At 46.9% G+C, this 19,832-nt stretch overlaps 1 protein-coding gene across 4 annotated transcripts in view; it reads right to left on the bottom strand.

Annotated features, from left to right (window-relative positions):
• Positions 1-1,089: 1,089 nt before the first annotated feature.
• The window catches only part of SLC49A3 (solute carrier family 49 member 3), a 684,087-nt gene continuing 665,344 nt past the window's right edge, over positions 1,090-19,832 (bottom strand). For all 4 annotated transcript variants that reach the window (XM_069630598.1, XM_069630601.1, XM_069630599.1 and 1 more), the window contains one exon: positions 1,090-1,609. In XM_069630598.1, coding sequence (XP_069486699.1) covers positions 1,452-1,609 — 158 coding nt within the window. In that variant the 3' untranslated portion in view covers positions 1,090-1,451. The remainder of the gene's footprint in view (positions 1,610-19,832) is intronic.

Raw genomic sequence — 19,832 nt, 5'->3', positions numbered from 1 at the left:
AAAAAAACAAAAAAACACAAGCACTGTCCCTAGTCACCCATCACCAAAACCAACCACAGACCCGAAAAGAAGCCAAACATTTATGTTTATGTAGCTAAGAAAGCAGCGTTTGGAAAGTCCTTGTGGTAGAACAATTCCTTGACACTACCGCTCTACTTCTGCTGTGCTAAAGGCAAAGCAGTAGGCATTTTTCTGTAATGTGTCCAGAAGAGACCCCATCGACAAAAACCCTCTACCTGCAAGCAACCCACCACCACTTCCCAAAAGAGCTCAACACTTAACTTTTCATATGCTTCCTGGAGCAAAGCCATACCTTGTCCGGAAGGAATGCCAACGTTCCTGCAAGAAAAACAATACTCACTTCAGACTGGCAAACCACTCACAGCACCACAACCTAACTTTGGTTGTCAGGGTGCTTGCAGACATTTACGATCCAGAACTACCATTGTATGTAGAATTTGATCTGCAACAGAAGTTACAAAGAAGCTGTGGCATGGTTCCAGCCCGGGTATAGCCTGTATAAGAATTGGCTGCTAGGAGTGGGGGTGAAACAGCCGATCAGGTTATTCAGATCATGGGCATTATTTAACTCTACATGGCTGCTGAAGAGCAGTCTGTTGGCTGCTTCAACTCGACCCTCCATCCCCTGAACTTCTACCTCCCACCTCCTTTTCCGTCTCCCATGTTAAATTTTTAAAATTACCTGCACTCCTCAGTCTGGCCACCATGGAAATGCTCCTGGAACCCTCTGGACCCCAATCCACAATTTCATAGGCAAGCATTTACATTTTTTATTTTTAAAGAGTAATGGGCTCTGCACATTTTTCTCTAGAAAAATATTCCTTGGCACCATATTTTGAGAGCCATATAAGAGTAGCGTGAAGGTAGCAGCCCAACACCTTTGCCACACTGGGTGCTAATGCAAGGGCCTGTAAATAAACTGCATTGTCAATATAAAGTAAATCATTTTGCAAAAGGATTCAATAATGCTGCTCCTTGATACTATATGGTCTTAACAGGGATGTGTAGTTGTCACGTTCCAGTGGGTTAATGTAGAAGATGTCCCCTCAGTTTAAAATGACACAAAAGTACAGGACAACAAGCTTTTAATAGAATGACATCTGCTACTTTTGAATTTTGATATAACAAAATTATTACCCTAAAAAGTATTATAAAAACATGGAAAAATTGCATAGAAAGAAGAAAATAGGTTTTCACCCATTAGCTGTTGATTCATGAAAGGTTCTTAAAAATATAATGTAGCACCCGCTTAAAACAGTTTGACTGCCATGTCAGTAGCACAGTTCAATGTCAGTTTTTCCTTTCAGGAGGCGGTGCATCATTTTGGCTGGTGACAGACATGGAAAAAAATAATTCTTGCTTAACCATAAGCATGCAAAACAGGCACAATAAAAGTCTTGGTCCTTTGCAGTTGAAAAATCATACAAGTGTTATCCGTTGTGTTCTGGAGCCTGCAAAGTATCAGATTCTCCCCCGGTGATGGCTGCATTTTCCGCCTCTGCATGGAGCCGCTTGTAGTCAGTGCGGAAAAACAGGATGAAGATGCAGGCTCCCACGCTGCAGATACCCGCCAACAATAGGGTTGGAGCTGTGGAGAAAAATAACATGTTATGCTTCATGGATGGTCTAAACTTAAGTTCCTAAAAAACCTCGGAGGCTCCAACACCATATTGACACATGCTCTTCTAGCTGGCAACACCATAGTTGATGGTGTAATATTTTGATAAACATGCTTTCATGCCAGCTAACCATTTTGGGGTTTAGTCTGAGCCGGCCATCCTCTCTGCAAGTCTAACTTCCAATCATAGGGCTCTACAACTCGGCACTCATGAAGGAACGTGCATCGCCAAACCATTGACAAACACACCCATCATGTTCATTGTGTGCTTCTTTGAATTTCCATACTTTGTATTAAGGCAAACCACGTAAACTTCAATTATATACACCCATGTTTTAAAGAAAAGCATAAGTACTTAAAACATCTTGATGATGCAATTAATTTATCAACATAATGTAAAGGACCACTGTTCCACAAGCACATGGATTTCCTTAGCAAAAAACCTTTGCAATCAAATACATTTCTGGCATTCCGAATAGAAGGAATCTCAACTGTGTAGAGATCACAGATCCCTGGATTTTAAACAAGGCTTTCAGTCAGGGTTTGACATGTTGGAAAACAGCCTGGTATGTCAACGGGGTGTCACACAAGGGGTGGCCGCCAGACAAAGTCGGAACATACTATACATTTGGTATGTAATTAGTAATAATTAAATTGGTGGTGTTTTCAGAGATACACCAGTGGTTCGTACTAGTGATGTAGTCTAGAAACACCTAAAGGGTGAACATGACTAAAAGATTGTATTGTATAAGTGTACTCAATATTATTAAGAGAAACAACATATTATGCAATTTTATTACACACAGTTTCTCTTATCAAAACAGCAAAACACAAAATGTTGTGTCCTGATATGTTAGAAAAGCAAGAAGAAAAAGTGCAGGAAATAGTAGAGCTTAGGTCTCAGTTCTATTCTGCAGTTAAAGAAACAAAAAAAGGAAGAGAAAAACAACTCAATTATGGTGGCAGGCTTTTCACAAGTATCTACATAACATCATCACCTGAGTAAAAAACAACTCTTTACAGAAATCAACAAAGGCATCAATAGTTAGGAGTACATTTTCATCAATTTAAAAAAGTGCCCCATTAAGAAAAGACTAACTAGAGCAAAGCAGGACAGTCTAGTGGATGTTAGTAGGTAGTGTACCGTTATGTATAGGTCAGGAGCAAATGTCCTTGCAGTGTCGATTTAAGTCCTATATAATTGTACACTGTTTCTAGATCTATTGGTGACCAATCCTCAGTCTACGTCAGGAACATGGAATTCCCAGAGATGTATATTAGGTCAACAGTGGTGGTGCTGGACCCTAGGATGTTTCGGCTTCCAGGGTAGGTGCCTTCTTCTGGGCCAAAAATGGATTGTATCTCCCTTGAGCTTGGGTCCGGGGGGAGGGGGAGGGTTTGGGGGAAGGCGACAATTCAGTCGGGTAGGGCTGTGTTCAATCAGCGATGAGCAGGTGGCAGCAGGCAAAACCCAAGGTGGGGTCGTGGAGCAGAATCCCACCGTACATCTTGTGGTCCTATGGGGATTCAGGCGACCTCCAGGGATTGACAGTATGGATGGCTAAAGCAAATAGTTGCCCCTAGGGAGCCCCAGGTAAGTTGAGGGCAGCGGGAGTTGGAAGCCCAACACAGGCTAGTTGTGGGACCGCAGATGTAAGAAGAAACCCCTGTGCAGAGAGTCAAGAGGTAGGCTCTCTTAGTGTGAGTGGAGCTATGCGAAGTCAAAGCTACGATGAACGATCAACAGGGACATACAGCGTATTCAATATTGACAATTACAGTGCTCACATATTTATTACATTCCTTATAAAGCTAGCATGTGTTTTCTTTTTCTAATGTTCTTTTTTATAGGAGGTGCTTTACTAAATGAGTCTAAGCCTTGGCTCTTGGATGTTTTCTTAAATATTCCTATTAAATGAATCAATTGTCGACAATGTATTTTAGAAGGAAGCTGAAAAACTTTGTTTTATTGAATTGATTTATGTTTGAGTAGGGCATTTCAACAAGCCAGAACCTCCCTACCCCAGGGATGCACATGCATCTTCGGAGGCTATGCAAAATGGTTTGCTTTTTATTTTCACAATCATCACACGTTATATATGTCATTTCCAACTTCTGGATTACAGTGAACTCAAAGCAACCCATTTCAAATATGTAGTATTACTTCTAGTTTGTGAAACCTATTCAGCAAAAGTCAAACCAATAAAGCTCTCTATTGGCAACATGATCAGATGGCGCTGTACAAATAATGTTAGTGAGGGAGCCCCCATGTGTTGATAGCCTTACAAAGGCAAGGAGGTCTTAAATTGCTCTAAATATATAGTAGACAAGACTTTCAGAGATTGGTTGATTAGACAGAAAAGGTGTGATTGCTAAAATGTTTTAGAGTTGTGGGATTATCAGAATAAAGGAGGGGGAGCAATGGGGTCATGTGCATGTATTCTTCCAGACTATGCAACAATTAGAACCAGATTCTGCTGTGACATTGAGGCTTGGTCAATAATTGGGGGGAGGGGATCATACAGATATGTTGGGCTCTGTCACTGAGGAAGGAGGACACCCATGCAAGAGCCGAGCCACCCACTCAGGTATGCTGGGGGAGAAATGGAATGGTGGGGTGGTCAAGGGTATTGCATGCTGCTGTCAAGTCTATGGGGATAAACATACCAATGTTGTTATTGTTGGAGAACAGACATAGGACTTCAGAACAGACACAGGGACTTATTCAGTTTCTCAAGCAAGGCTGTGATAGTCGCAGAGAAAGCCGCAAGTCTCTAAGAAGGATTGCAGCTCGTAGGCAACCACTCAACGGGTTGAAAAGCAAAATTGTTCCAGGATTTTTCAGAGTAGACAATTTAGAGAAATGGCTGATGTTCCTGCTGACACAGTTAAATGAAGCAGGCCCCAAACCTGTGCCATAAGACTGGGCCGCCTTTGTCATAAGCAGGATGGTTGGGCACAGACTCTCTCCAAGGGCCTGCAGTTCTGCCTCATCAGAGAGGTTGCCTCTGGCATAAGCAGCTCTGCATTGAAGACTCTTTGCCCCCCCCCCAAACAACAGGTTACTGCCCGGCCCACATCTGACATACAGAGTACTTTGGTGGACCTCCTACTTCTGCTACAGCACACATGGCCTGTGCTTCCAGAGAGTAATTGAAACCCAATTCCTGCAGAGAAATTTGATGGAGATGGAAAAGCAGTTTATTAATGTAAAGACAATGTGCTTCAATTGTATCTTTCTACTGTGAAAATGGGGGTGGGGGGGCAATCTTTAAAAGCACAGCTCTGGTTTGAATCAATGAAGAAAATCCCATCCAGTGCCATCAGAAACTTAAACCTGTTCTTTTACATTTAAATACATTGTATATTTATATTCTTTTCACTTTTGTAATGTGCACCTCATTCACAATATGTAGAAATCTATAGATGACTTTGAATGTTTCCTTCCATAACAGTAACAGATTGACCAAATGCAGTCATTTCTCCAAGATAAACATGCCCATACATTCAAATGGTTTTAAATAACGATAAAGCTAAATGATGCATGCTTTTGAAAATGTACATGAACATCAAACTGTTTTGCAAGTGCAAAAAAGATGCGTTGAATAGACTTGCATTACAGTTAGAATTGGAAGGAAGATATTCCGATTAGAAACAGCACCTTTGAATAAATGGTCCCTTTAAGAATCAAAGGAGTGCAAAGCTATTCCCTGAAAACACGTTTTGGAAAATTGGTGGGCCACTGGCTTTGGAAGTCACGAATCGGCTATCTGTCCAAGCCAGAAACCCCTTATCCATCATCAAATAAACCAATTAAGCTGGCTTGAATCAACAGAGTCACATGTTCACCTTGAAAAAATACAAAATAACTAGAAATACACTTTGGAATTACATTTCCACAGTCTCCAGTTCATTTTGTGGCTCCGACATGGTCATATGTATGAAGCCTGTTTTTCCACATAACAATAGATCAATTATGAGTTCCACTTTGCTTTCATTTTTTCTGAACTCTAGCTCTGCCATAAAATACATCCGAGCAGGGCTAATGGACGACTTCTATCCCAAGAAACCCAACAGCTCTGTTCAAATGAATAATTAAGCTGCTGAAACAAGACCTACATATAATAAAATCAATGGAAACGAACCCTGTGGTCATTTTATAGTTGTGCTATCATTCAAATCACATCTTTCTCTAAAACGTCACAAAGATTTCATCTGTAGAGAAAGCGCAAATTGTTTTAAAACCAGGGCAAAATGCCCCACAATGCGAGACTAAACATTATATGTTAATATATCATTAATTAATGAATTACATAATGAAATAACTCCCCTCTAACATCACTGAAATGTGTAACAGTTAACAGATGCTCTGTCGTTGTGCGATCCTGAAAAGGTTCACCTTAATGATGGGAAAAATTCAGAACAAAGGTTATGGAAGAAATACGAATTTGAGGCCAAAATTGAACAGAAACACCCCTTGCATGTGTCTTAATATGTTGGACATATCCAAAAAGGGGATGCTTTCTCTGGGATGTCAACTTATTATGGGAAACAATGGGAAAATTCAACCAATAAAACAATATGTCGGATAACACTGAAAAAGTAGACTCTACACAAGTTCAAACCCCTAGAAGAACAAGTTACTTTCTTACCTGGTAACGTTCTTTCGATGGGATGGTCCGAAGACGTATTCCATATCTATGACAGGTAATCACCACAGCTGTGCTGCTTCGGAAACTTTTTTCGGCGTCTGCGTCCTGCGTCGATGACGTCGATGCCCCGTCGTCGAGGACCTCCTCCGACGTCCGACGTCATCCGATGTGATAAGTAGGACGCACAACGCCCGTATCCTCAGTTGTAGTTTTTTACCCCAGAACGTGTGACATTAGTCTACTGCCAGTCAGACACAAAGCCTTGCGGAACGTAAGCTGCAATCGCAAAAGAAATTCTGCAGCGGGGAAGGTAGGGAGGGAGCGATATGGAATACGTCGTCGGACCATCCCATCGAAAGAACGTTACCAGGTAAGAAAGTAACTTGTTCTTCGAGGGGATTGGGTCCTCCGACGTATTCCATATCTATGACAGACTCCCAAAGCAGTACCAGAGCAAGGAGGAGGGAAAGAATTTAGAATCAAAATTTAGAATTGCCAATCAAATAGCAGAGCAAAGGACCGCCTTGCCAAAGGCCAGATCCTGTCCTCGGATGGAATCGAGGGAATAGTGACGTACAAATGTATGTACTGAAGCCCAGGTGGCTGCATCACAGATGTTGCGAATAGGAACACCCCTCTGCAGGGCAGTAGATGCAGCCATACCCCTGGTAGAATGGGCCCGCAAGCCAGCCGGTGGGTCTTTACCCGCCAGGCGGGAACACTCCGAGATGGCCAAAATAATCCAGCGAGACAAAGTCTGTTTTGTCACAGCTTGTCCCAAACGCTTTCCAGCGTAACCAATAAAGAGTTGATCGTCCACTCTGACCCGGGACATGCGTAAAACATAAAAGCTTAAAGCTCTCCTAGGATCAAGCCTATGGAGCCTCTCCTCTTCCTTACCAGGATGTGGAGGAGGATAGAACGCCGGAAGAACAACCTTCTGGCTCAAATGAAATTCCGAAACCACCTTCGGAAGAAAAGAAGGACAAACTCGAAGGACAACCCTGTCCTTGTGAAATACAGTGAAGGGTGGCTTAACTGTAAGTGCCTGTAACTCACACACACTGCGAGCGGAAGTAACCGCAACTAAAAACACAGTTTTCAGAGTTAACAGCCTCAAAGGGCAAGAATGTAAAGGCTCAAACGGAGCACCCATAAGAAACTTAAGAACAAGGTTTAAATCCCAACCGGGCACCAGGAAAGGTGACGGAGGGAACACATTAGTGAGCCCTTTCAGAAACTGTGAAATTAAAGGGATTTTAAAGTAGGAACACTCTTCAGACGAGCGCTTAAAGATGGACAGCGCCGCCAGGTAACCTTTAATGGTACCCACTTGCAAGCCCCTGTGGGCAAAAGAAAGTAAAAAGGACAGAACCATGGGGATGTCACATGCAAAAGGATCCACATTCTGAACTCTGCACCAGTCGCAGAACTTACGCCAACGGTACAGAGACTTTGTTGCTGGCCGTCGGGCCGAGAGCAACACCTCCATCACGTCTTCAGGGAGGTCCCAATCCTTACACCTCAACCTTTCAAAAGCCAAGCGTGAAGGTTGAGGGATCTGACCTCTGGATGGAGAACCTGACCCCCCTCCCGTGAGTGCAGATCGTCTCGGTAGGGAAGATGACGTGGAGGACAGATGGACTCCGAGCCCACGCCGGAGCAATGAGGATCATCCGGGAACTGAACTTCCGTAACCTCCGCAGCACTTGCGGGATGACGGGGACTGGAGGAAACGCGTACAGCAGTGGGAATGACCACTCCACCACAAACGCGTCTCCTAAGGCTCCTTTTGGAGGAAATTCCTGCGAGCAGAACCTCTCGCACTTCCGGTTGACACTGGAGGCGAAGAGATCCACTTGAGGGATCCCCCAAAGGGCAAAGATCTCTAGGAGAATCTCCTGAGCCAACTCCCACTCGTGAGAGATCGTGCTCTGCCTGCTCAGAGCGTCCGCCGTCACGTTTTCGTCTCTGGCCAGATGAACTGCCGAGATCGAAACTTCCTGCTGGATGGCCCAGAACTCGAGCTGCATCGCCACCCTGCACAGAGGAAGTGACCCTGCCCCCCCTTTTTGTTGAGGTAGTGCATGGCCACTGTGTTGTCCGTCAGGATCAGGACATTCTTTCCTCCCACAGTCGGCAGAAAAGCCTTCAGGGCTAGCCTGACGGCCCTCAGCTCCAACAGATTGATATGGAGTCTGAACTCCGACGGAGACCAACGACCGCTGACTGTCAGCTCGTTGGCATGAGCTCCCCATCCCGTGAGGGATACATCCATCACGAACGTCACCTCCGGCCAGGGAAGCCCAAACGGAGCACCCTTCATCAAGTTGCCTTCGATGGCCCACCACAGAAGGTCCTGGGCGGGTCCGACATCCTGCCGGAGGACTGCGACCATTGCATCTTGAGTGCCCACTGCAAAGATCTCATCCGCAGGCGAGCCTCTGGCACCAGAAGAATGCAGGATGCCATGAGGCCGAGCAACCTCAAGAACTCGAACGCTGGGATCGTCTGGGCATGCTGAAACTTGTGTACCATCTGCTGAATGTGAAGCGCCCTCACCTGGGGAGGAAAACACTGCCCCAGGGAAGTGTCAAGCACTGCTCCGATGTACTGGAGCCGCTGTGTTGGCGTCAAATGGGACTACTTTAAATTGAGGGAGAAGCCCACCCTGTGAAGGGAGCGGCAGGTGACGGACAGATGATCCAGGACTTGCTCGGGAGGGCTCCCCCTGATCAACCAATCATCCAGGTAGGGGTAGACGTGAATCCCCCCTTGCCGGAGATGCGCTGCCACCACCACCATGAGCTTGGTGAAAACCCTCGGGGTGGAGGTCAATCCGAACGGCAGGACCCGAAACTGAAAGTGCGAGTCGCCAACCGCGAACCTCAGGTACTTCTTGTGCTTGGGATGGATCCGCACATGGAAGTAAGCATCCTTGAGGTCGAGAGACACCAACCAGTCCTGAAGCTGAAGGGCCTGGAGGACTTGAGAGTAACCATCTTGAACTTGTCCTTCCTGAGGAGTTTGTTCAAACCACGCAAGTCCATGTTGGGTCTCAATCCCCCGTCTTTCTTCGAAATCAAAAAATAAGGGGAATGCCATCCCTTGTTCCTCTCCGCTACAGGCACCAGTTCTATGGCGCCTTTCTCCAGCAGGGCTTGAATTTCCTGCGCAAGGAGCGGATCCGTACTCTTCAAAGAGAGGTTCCCTGGTGGATTGTCATGAGGCCTCTGCCGAAAGGGAAGACAGTAGCCGTGGGTTATGATCTCCAGAACCCACACATCTGAAGTACTGGCACGCCACTCTACAAGATGCTGCGCCAGCCTTCCCCCAACCGGCGAACCATGGGACATGGCCTCATGACTGAGTGGCAGCGGCGTTACCTGAGGGCAAAGAGGCAACTGCCCGAGCGGCCTTGGCACTACGGGTACCCTGTCATCCACCTCTGGTACCCCTGCGTTGGCCTCTTTGACTGCTAGCTCCTCTCGCTTTACTCAAGGACGAGTAATAGCGAAAGGAACCACCCCTCCATTGCTGTCCCCTAGGACGAAAAGGCAGAGGTTGGCGAACTGCAGCGCCCAACGACTTCGCTGCAGCTTTGGAGGTCTGCAACCTCGCAAGGCTCTCGTCAGCCTTGCTGCCAAAAAGGTGTTCACCGTCAAAGGGCATGTTGAGGAGCCGGGACTGCACATCAGGAGCAAACCCCGACTTCCGCAACCATGCAAACCTGCGTATCACGGTGCTCGCTGCCATGGACCTGCTGACGCATTCAGCCATGTCCAAACCCGACTGAAGGGACTCACACATGGCATCCTTACCATCCTGGACCATAGCAAGGAAACCATCCCGTTCGTCCCCTTCGGGAATATGTTCAGCCGCTAACGCAATACAGTTCCACAGAGTGTGTGTGAAACGAGACGAGGCACATATGGAGTTGGCCGCCTGAAGCGCCATACCACCCGAATAAAACACTTTCTTCGCCCAGCCATCAAAACGTTTGTCGTCCCTATCAGGAGGGATGGTAGGGTACGACGCCTGCTTTGCCGGGGCCGCCTGCACCACCAAACTCTCCGGAGTGGGGTGCCTGGTCAAGTAGCAGGGGTCGCTACTGGCTGGATGGTATTTTCGCGACAAGGACCTGCCCTCTCCGGAGCAGTCCAAGCCGCCGCCACCCTTCTCTGTTGAGCCCTATGAAAGGGCAGTACCGGGTCAGTTGCGGGGACCAACATCAAGGATGTCCGTGAGATCATCCTGCACAAACTCCCCTGGGGGAGCAGACCATCCCAAGTACTCAGAGACCCTAGCCATAAGGCGCCGGTACGAGGAATCGGCATGAGAGCCAGGCTCAGGCCTACAAAACTCCACCTCCGGAGAGGTGTCCAGTCCACTGGCATCATGCAGTGACTGCCTCAAATCGTCAAATTGGCTATGGCCCGAGACCATCTCATCTCGAACCTGACTAGGAACCAGGCCATCAGAATCCTCATCTACCTCCGAGATATATTCCAGGTGGTGAAAAAAAGGCCCCTGAGAGTGCTTGCTATTAACCAGAGCCTTTCTAGGGGGTTCCCCCTGTGCCACGGGGTACCTCCGACACCCCGGCCTCGAAAGGCGTCGAGGGAATCGGCGCCGGCGTCGAGAGAACAGGCATCGGCGCTGAGAGGATCGGCGTCGAGTAAATCGGCGTCGACGTCAGATGCAGCGCCGCCAGCATCGACGGCGTCGACACAGTCCTCGAAGCCGGAGCTCCGAGCGTGTCCTTCGACGACCTGAGCGTCGACGGCTTTGACGACTTCCTCAGAGCCGGAGCCTCGAGAAAGCCCGTCGACGCCCTTGACGCCTCAGGCGTCGATGTCTTCCTTGAAGACATCACAGGTGCACACGGTCTCGAACGCATCGAGGACCAGGACCTGGAACGGGTACGTCGAGAACAAGTCCCCTTGTCCGAATGGGACCTCTCCCGTGACTCGTGCCGACCACTCTTGCGAGCGGTGTCTCTCGACCTCTCACGGCCGACCCCACTCGGGGGCGCGGATGCTTTAGTACCCTGTGACTCGAGAATCGCCAGCATTTTCTTCCCGAAGGAAGCCCATTCCTCCGGCGTCGCACGGCTGGTGGGGTAAGCTAAGTGCCGGGCAGAGTCCTCAGAAGAGGACCTGGAAGATGACCGCTGTCGGCGCTTCCGAGAATGCTTCGAAGAGGCCGAGGAGTGGCGAGACCGACTCCTAGAAGGAGACTTACCAGACTTCTGACGACGACGTGGAGAGTCACCTCTCGAATCATCCGTCGAAAGCCCCGCAGACTTCGACTTCCGGGGCTTGGAAACCCGACCTACCGACAACTTCTTCTTACGTTCCCGTAAGGCTTTGGACGTGAGCAACTGGCAGTTGATACAGTCATCCGTGTCGTGGGCCTCCCCGAGGCACCAGAGGCAGGTGTCGTGCGAGTCCATCAACGACATCTTGGACCCACACTCCCCGCACTTCTTGAAGCCCGGACGCGGGGTTGAAGACGAAGTAGAAGACATCTTCTTACGAAGGATTTTCTCACAAAAACGAACAGGTTCAAAGAACAGAACTCCAAAGAGTAGAGGCGTAACCGAGATTCACGAAGCAACACGTTTGCGGAAAAAACAGAACTGAGGCTACGGGCGTCGTGCGTCCTACTTATCACATCGGATGACGTCGGACGAGGTCCTCGACGACGGCGCATCGACGCAGGACGCAGACGCCGAAAAAAAGTTTCCGAAGCAGCACAGCTGTGGTGATTACCTGTCATAAATATGGAATACGTCGGAGGACTCAATCCCCTCGAAAGTAGAGCCGTCCCTGCCCAAGCTGACAAGTGCTGAAGTGGGGTAATACGTTGGGATAATAGAAGGACTCCCCATGGCCTTTTTCAGAAGAAGCCTGAAGCAGAACTTTGCCTAAAGAGGACTGGACTCCCTGAGGGGGATTGAAAGCAGAGGCCAGTGGGCCTAAGCTGACTGGGTGAAAGCTGGCTGGAGCTGCTAGAGGCTATGCCAGTTCTTTGTCTTAAGAGTATAAAATTGCCATTCAATATACGTCCTTAAGAATCCTTTATCAGTTGATGCACTGAAGGGGGTGGGACTGAAAGGGAAAGTCACTGGGGGACTGATGTAAAATATAACTGTGTAGAGGTTTTGTAGCATGAAATGCACTGTGGTCTATAACAATGGCCACAGCAAATGGGAGAACGGACTTAAATTAGAAAGATAGCATTTTCTGTGCGAAATGTATATGTGCATTGTCTTTTGGCAGTAACTAAGTAAATACAATCCTGTATATTCACAGCCTGAAGCTGTGGACTGGCCTACAGCATTCAACAGCTTTACAATGGGTTAAAACATTTCGATGTGTGGAAGCAATACACAAAAAAAGCAAATAAACAGGGGAGTACTGGCAATGCAGTATGAAAACGAGAATAGGCAAGAGTACGAACAACATTCCTGTATATTAGACCTAGTTCGGAAGGTCTTCTTGGTCTTCTGGCTGGGGGACTTCAAAGGTGTACTCTACCATTCTTTTGGTAGAAAGTGAAGAGCTTGGTGGCATGTTTCCTGAGGGACTTTGAATACATCGACTGGTAGTAACCGCAATCCTACTGCCGAGATCTGACACAGACATTTGGCTTCAAGCCCTGCGTGGATTGCAGGAGCCAGAGGCCTTTGAGGCACTCGCATGACACAGTGAACAGAGTAAAGTGGCATGCCAGAAGCATACAGAATGCATAGAACAGAGGTCATGGGGAGTGGCTTCTCTGTAGTTATTGGCCCGACGTTCGGTTTGGAATAGGGGCACTCAATGGTACCAAGCAGGGCTGACACAGCTGATGCTTGAGATAGAATATCAAAAATGAGGAATCTGTGGGAAAAGGAAACCATTAGGAATTCTTGTTTTGGTGTTAGCCTGGGCAGGCTCATTTTTTTCCACCAGGTAAGGCAGGTTGCAGGGGGCATGGAGACCCATTCAGTCCAGCCTGAAAGGACTGAGCCATAGAGTCTTTTTTGGGTGTGGCTGGAGGGACTACTTTACCTGGGACTACTTGTGTAGGGTGTGGCTGGAGGGACTTCTTAACTTGGGACTACTTGTACAAGGCTATTTAAACCACACCCTAAGAAGAGAACACGCTTCGCGTTATTCTGCACTCCTGCAGCGTAACGCTCACCGTGTCTGCTAGCTCCACTTTACCCAGTCTTCAGCCACGCCGCCTTGGGAAACAGTAAACAATCAGCACCTGTGGAGAAGGGAAGAAAAGAGAACGAGAACAAGAAGAGCGGTGAAGTCCTTACCTGAGAAGCTCCACCCGGAAGGCTTCCATCCGGAAGGCTTCCTTTTCAGCCGCTCTCGGAATCGCCGCACATGCAGAAAGGAAACACAAGCATAAAGAGTCAATACTCACCCGGAGGCTGCATTCTTCTGCGATCCATCAAGGCGTCCACACGCGAACGCCGCTCCGGAGTAACCGCATCTGCAGAACAGTAAAGAAACATCAGGTTAGTCGCGTAAGGAGAAAATAACCATTTCTTTAAAGAAAAAACATTTTAACGCTGCGCTATCACCCTAGTACTCAACTGCAGGAATTCTGCTCAACATCGCACAGAGGTGTCACTTGTTCACCTGGCACACCGAAATCCGCATCTGCAAAAAGAAACAAGCACAGTAGTTAGAACTTTGGCAAAATAACTTTAAGCAAACCTATACCAATAATCTATTGGCATAGAGACCTACCTACAGAGCCACAGTTGTTCTGAACTCTGCCACAGCTCGCAGGATCAGTGACGCAACTAGATCCAGTGGAGAGGCTAAACAAACATCAACGCGCCCCTGCATACAATCGCAGGATAGAGAGTCTGCCATAAATAAACCAAAGGTGAGACATAAGCAGAGGCGAGCGTTAGGAGGTCACAAGAGGTGGGAGTCTAGTCCGCCCGCTTGCGGCTGGTTAACCTCTCGCTTCAACATTTTAGGTAATCGTCACTTGTGAAGGAAGTTGTGACAACCGAGAAGACACGTGTAGTAATTCATCGCTCAGCTTCGTGCGACGTCCCCGTGCAGACCAGGTGAGCGTAACACTTACTCTCCAGCCTATGTTATTCATTCAAAACTGCTCTCATTTTTGAGGAACTACTGGCCTCAGAGTTTTTTTAGTTTAGGTTATGAGGTGGCCAATCTCAACGGTCTGCATTCAATTCTGGTGAGCTCTCGAGGTTTCTCCCTCGCTTCCCTGCTTTATTGTTGTTCCGATTCTTGTCATCCATGTTCCTTGTCTCGTCCATCTCTTTTTTCCTCCTCACAGCTCTTACCAGCAACAATGGGTGTTCCACAGTTCCTGTTACTCCTCTGCATCCACCCCTGGGTATGCCACTTCCCGCCTCCCAAAAAACATCTCTCTGCTCCTAAAAGGAGATGCTCACGATTCCTTGCTTGTACATTTCACACATTTTAAGGGCCAATGATGTTACGAACCAAAACAGTAGACAGACTGATACTTCCCTTCAATGGCTTCAGCAAGGGTGCTGCCAAGCCATCATCTTTTTGTAGAAGTAGAATGAGGATTCCTCAGAAGATTCCATCATTTGTTAAATGTGGGCCTACATTTCAGAGGTCCTTGCTAAGCGTTTAGAACACAATCCCTTGCTGGACTGGCAGGTATTTCAGGGTTCCTATGACCTGCTTCTGTGAGGATACAACAGACCACTTTAGCTACAAAGAACAGTTGAATATTTGCTTTCAGTGCGGGAGGGTTAGAATAATTCCAACAGGGAACATGGGGTAATGACCTAGAAATAAGGGAGGATCTATGCTAATAGTATCACTAGGAGTAATTAAACAAAATACAAATTATAATCTGCCACTCTAAGGCAACGTGTGATTGCCTTGCTTTACTGCTTGCCAACCTCCTCCATATGTGGAGGGCAGTAGCTGCGAGGGGATTGTCCTGCCTTTAAACCCCCTTAGAACTGCCATAAAAAGGGGTTAATAACCAGCACCTTGGGAGGTGTCAATAGTCGGAGAAACATGCAGCTTTTTCTGAAGTGTACAAGGTCGATTTTAAAACACTGTTTCCACTTACCTTCTTTCAAAAGCAATTCAGGATTTGGCCATCAGATGGAAAAGTGAGCTTTGCTTAAGCAGATACAACACTAGCATATTTTTATAGCACTTCACAATTATTACAGATGATTCCAAAAACTGCTGCTGATGTAAAGTGTATGAATACTAGGGCAAGGGTCTAAAAAACTGTGCATCCTCTTGATGTGGGCTCTGCATTTCTACTTTACTGAAAGTGTCACAGAGGACCAGGCGGCCCGGCAACACTATTGGTAATGTACAAATCTGTCTGTGGTGACATTTGGTGGTGTATGTGCCCTGCACATGCTAACGTAGCAACATGCCTTGTGCAGGCATTTTACAGCATCGTTAAATGATGTTTTCACAGTACCTCTCCTCCACTCCTCTCGCCGACCTTCCAATGGCAGAGGACAACATTTTAGGTGGGGGAAGTGCCAGATTATTACAGCACATTCGCTGGACCCCTGAATCAGGCCCCTAGTGTATTAAAAGCGCCTAGCATACTTCTTTCTTGGCCTTAACTATTTCACCCAAAAAATCATCGACCTCCTGGGCCTATTCCCATCGATATAGCATGACTACTGGTGCAAGGCCTTGTGATACCAAACTTTCACTGGGGCTGCCTTCGGTAGGCGCCAACAGGAATTTCTCTTCCCTCCATCCCCAATCTGGGTACTTTTCAGGCGGGAGTTATAACCCAACAGTCAAGTGGTCCCCCTTAAGGCATGGTCACCCACCAAAGGCTCGGGTTTCTGGTGGATGCAAACCCACAACATGCTTTGATGGCTTCAAAACCAGCATTTTTTACTCTGTGAGAAACTTGAGGGTATTCTCCCAAGCAGGTCTCAAGAATCCCTTATTCAGGTGGCCTGGAACGGGCCCATGCTCTCAGACCCCAACTCCAGGAGCGGATGATAGAGAGATGATCACCTCGATGGGGGGAGTCTGGGGTTGTGCTCGAGGAAATACCCCAGGTGAGACGCGGTATTATACTGGGGAAGAAGGGGAAGACGACGAGATCTTTAAGACCTTTGTAGGTTGTACTACATCTGCCTCCCTTCTTGCCATTTAATCTTTCTTGCACAGACACCATCAAACCACCGTGTACAACCAATCCCCTAGGATTCCAAACCCTGTTGCACCCAGAGCAGAAATTCTCTCTCCTAGAATCCCTGTTTTCCTATGTCCTGCCCGATTACTCCCGGTCATTCTTTTCCATGTCCATCTGGTTATTATTTTTCCGAACTCCCAGTCAGCATGGACAAAACAGTACTGTTCCTATAATCCCCTATTCACTTCCCAAACCCTACCATGCCTCACCCAGGACAAGGAATACAATGCCCCCTTCTTATTACACCTTCTCTCCATCCTGCCACGCAGAATACTCAGGAACTCTACCCCTCCCTTTCCGACACAAACACGTTTTCCTAACACGAAAGACAACGGAACCCGACATGTCCCAACCCAGGGGCCAGGCAAAGTCAGGCAATTGACCAGAATCACACACACCCGACAGCCTTTTTGTTTCCCCACCGGGATAAAAGACGGAGCAAGAGAGTACAAGACGAGCAAGGCAGACCACACGATGACAAATCTATCCAGACACAGCAGTTCAAAAGGAGAAGAAAGGCAGCAAGAATGGAAAGGCTTACAAGGAAAGGAGCGACCTTGCCCATACCAACCCAGGCCAGCGAAACATCAGCAGAAGCAATCGTAAGACCGCAAACAATATCCCAAGTGTGTTGCAGAAGATGTCAAGGGTACACGGAACGTATGGACGCTGATAAGCAGGACAGGGGGAGACGCCTGCTACCATGGTACCGGCCATGACTCCTGATACAAAGAAAGTCAAGCGGTTCATCACAGCCTGTGGTGAGTTGAGAGGAGAACTGATAAAGAAACCGAACTGTGTTGAACAAAAGTAGCAAACGGCTGATTGCAGAAAGCACAAATAACTGTTAATGTGAAAGGAGAAAGCCAGCTGCAGACAAGCCAGGCACTACGTGGGTGCGCACCCGAGAAACTCTGGGCAATCACCCAATTGTAGAAGGCCTTGGGACAGATGAGAAGAAGGTCAAAGTGGTCATACAGGGGTCTAGTAAAATCCTCTGTACAGTTGAAAATCTTTGACCGGCAGATGATCGTAAAGCTAAGGGAAGTGAATCCCACAACATAAAGAGGAAAGAACAGTGTGTTGACAAGAGTGTACCCGGCAGAGGATTGTCCACCGTGAACTGTTTAAAACATTAAGATTCGTGAATATCACAAAGGAGATTGTATAGAAAGCCATTGTGAACCCAACAAAGGGAGGCAAACAATTGATTGGATCTGCGCCCGCAAGAGGGGGATCCAGGAGCAAGAAACCATCACCCAAACAGCACCTGAATGCAACTGAGAAATCGTTTTTAAATACAAGCCATGGTGAACCCGACAGAGGACGGCAGATATTCGAGAGGGGGTCTGAGACCCAGAAGAGGGGGATCCAAGGGTGAAGAAAATCACCTCAAGTGCAAACTCAAAAGGAACTTTTTTTTTGTTAAATTTTGAATCTATCAAGCCATCAGAAGCAGGAAAGCTAACATCCGAAGGTCCTGATATCGCCAAAAACTGTTTAGGAATCTGAACATGGAAGAGGGGGATCCATGGGTGAAAAGGCATCACCCAACGTACCTTTGCAAAGGAACTTTTTGTTGTTATTTTGAAAATATCAGGTCCTCGAAGGCAAAATACTTTTTACAGAGAAAGAGACTTGGCCATCGACAGTCCTGATAGCTGAGAACGGAACTGTCATCTTGTGCTGGGAAAGTTCGAGTGTGTGCAGTGCTCTAGAGTCCCGCCTTTTCCCGTGCTCAAAACGTGGGGAAGGGGGACCATGATTACTGCATCCTGATTCATAGGTTTGTTCTTAGTATAGGCCCTTTTATTTGACAAGACACCACTAGGCCTGCCTTATTTTGATTTGATGGTCGTAGCTTTCGCCCCTCTTAGATTTAGGTGTAGATTAGGCGTTTTTCCACCCTACCTATACAGTTTAATAACACCCTTTAACTGTGATCACTTGTGTCTGTCTATTCTTGATACCATGCAATCCTTACAACTCCCAAGGTCTCGGATATAGCCTCAAGTATGCAAGGAAACACTGAGCAATACTACTCAGCAAAGTGCTACTTTCTCTCCAAATCTGTCCATCACCAAGCACCTTCTCTGCAGCAAACAGCAACTTTATCCTCTCGCTTCCTTTTTGTTTACATGTGTTGCACCGTGCCTAATAGCAGTCAGGTGTATATATATATATGGCTGCAGGGCAGCTCTATGGATAATCTTCCTGCGCTGATGCAACATGCTTGCTTCTGCACTGCTGTGCGCATGCAGCTTTGTTCGTGATTACTGACCAGTATGCATGCCGGCCACTAAGGAATCTTTATGCCCCAAGAGCTGACTTGCTGACCAGGCCTGTTAATGCTGGTGTTATTGGTTGTCAGTTCAGTTGACTTTAGTTGTCAAAAATTGACATAAATGTAGCAGGACAAAAAAAAAAGAAACAAAGAAAATACATTCTACATAACACATCGAAACCACACAAAAACGATAAACCATTTATATGAATTCTAAAGTTTTAACACAATCTAAAAGCAATTATAAGAATAAAACCAAGGCAACTCTTAAATCGAATGCATACATTACAGAGTTAGTTCCTTCACATATTTATGCCTGCAGAATCATGTGTTCTTTAAATTGTCAGAGCCTTGAAGGTGGTTTTTATACCCGCAATTGTTAAGGTTGAAAGAATCCCCTTTGACCAGTCAGGCATAAGCTGGATAAAATATTATATAATGGGATTCAGATTCAACTGCGGTCAAACATAACTGGCAGTTAGTGCTATGGGCCAAATACCATTTGTGTGCACGCAAGGCCAAGGGTAATACATTTATTATGAATTTTAAAAACAGTGACCGTTCATATGGGTGACTGATCCAGTTTAGATAATATGGAACACGTTACTTACCTGTTACTCCTGTTCTCCAGCATGGGTCTAACATGGATTCATATGCTCAGGAATATTCCCTGTCATCATGCTGGGAATACTCGGTAATATTAAAGCAGATTAGCTTTAAATTTAAAAACTGCTAGTCGCTTGGATAGCCTATTACTTTGGGTCATACTACCCCAGCCAATGACGATCATCCAACCTAAGATCCAACCCTGGTGGCCATCTTCCGATTGGGTCGCGCCCATACAGTGGCAGCAGGAACCAAGAAGACCCGAAACGGGAAGGAGGGAGGGTTTGCATGTGAATCCATTTAAGACCCATCCTGGAGAACAGGAGTTACAGGTAAGTAACTTGTTCCTTTTCCGGTATGGGGGTCTTACATGGATTCACATACTCATGAATACGATTACACAGCAGTAGATTTACACAACCACAGGAGGTGGCAAGGCTCA

Source organism: Ambystoma mexicanum, chromosome 6q, assembly GCF_040938575.1.
Source record: "Ambystoma mexicanum isolate Mex_15411 chromosome 6q, UKY_AmexF1_1, whole genome shotgun sequence".
Classification (NCBI taxonomy): Eukaryota; Metazoa; Chordata; class Amphibia; order Caudata; family Ambystomatidae; genus Ambystoma; species Ambystoma mexicanum.
Note: the sequence above shows the minus strand (reverse complement) of the source record. Positions and strands in the feature narration are given on the sequence as shown.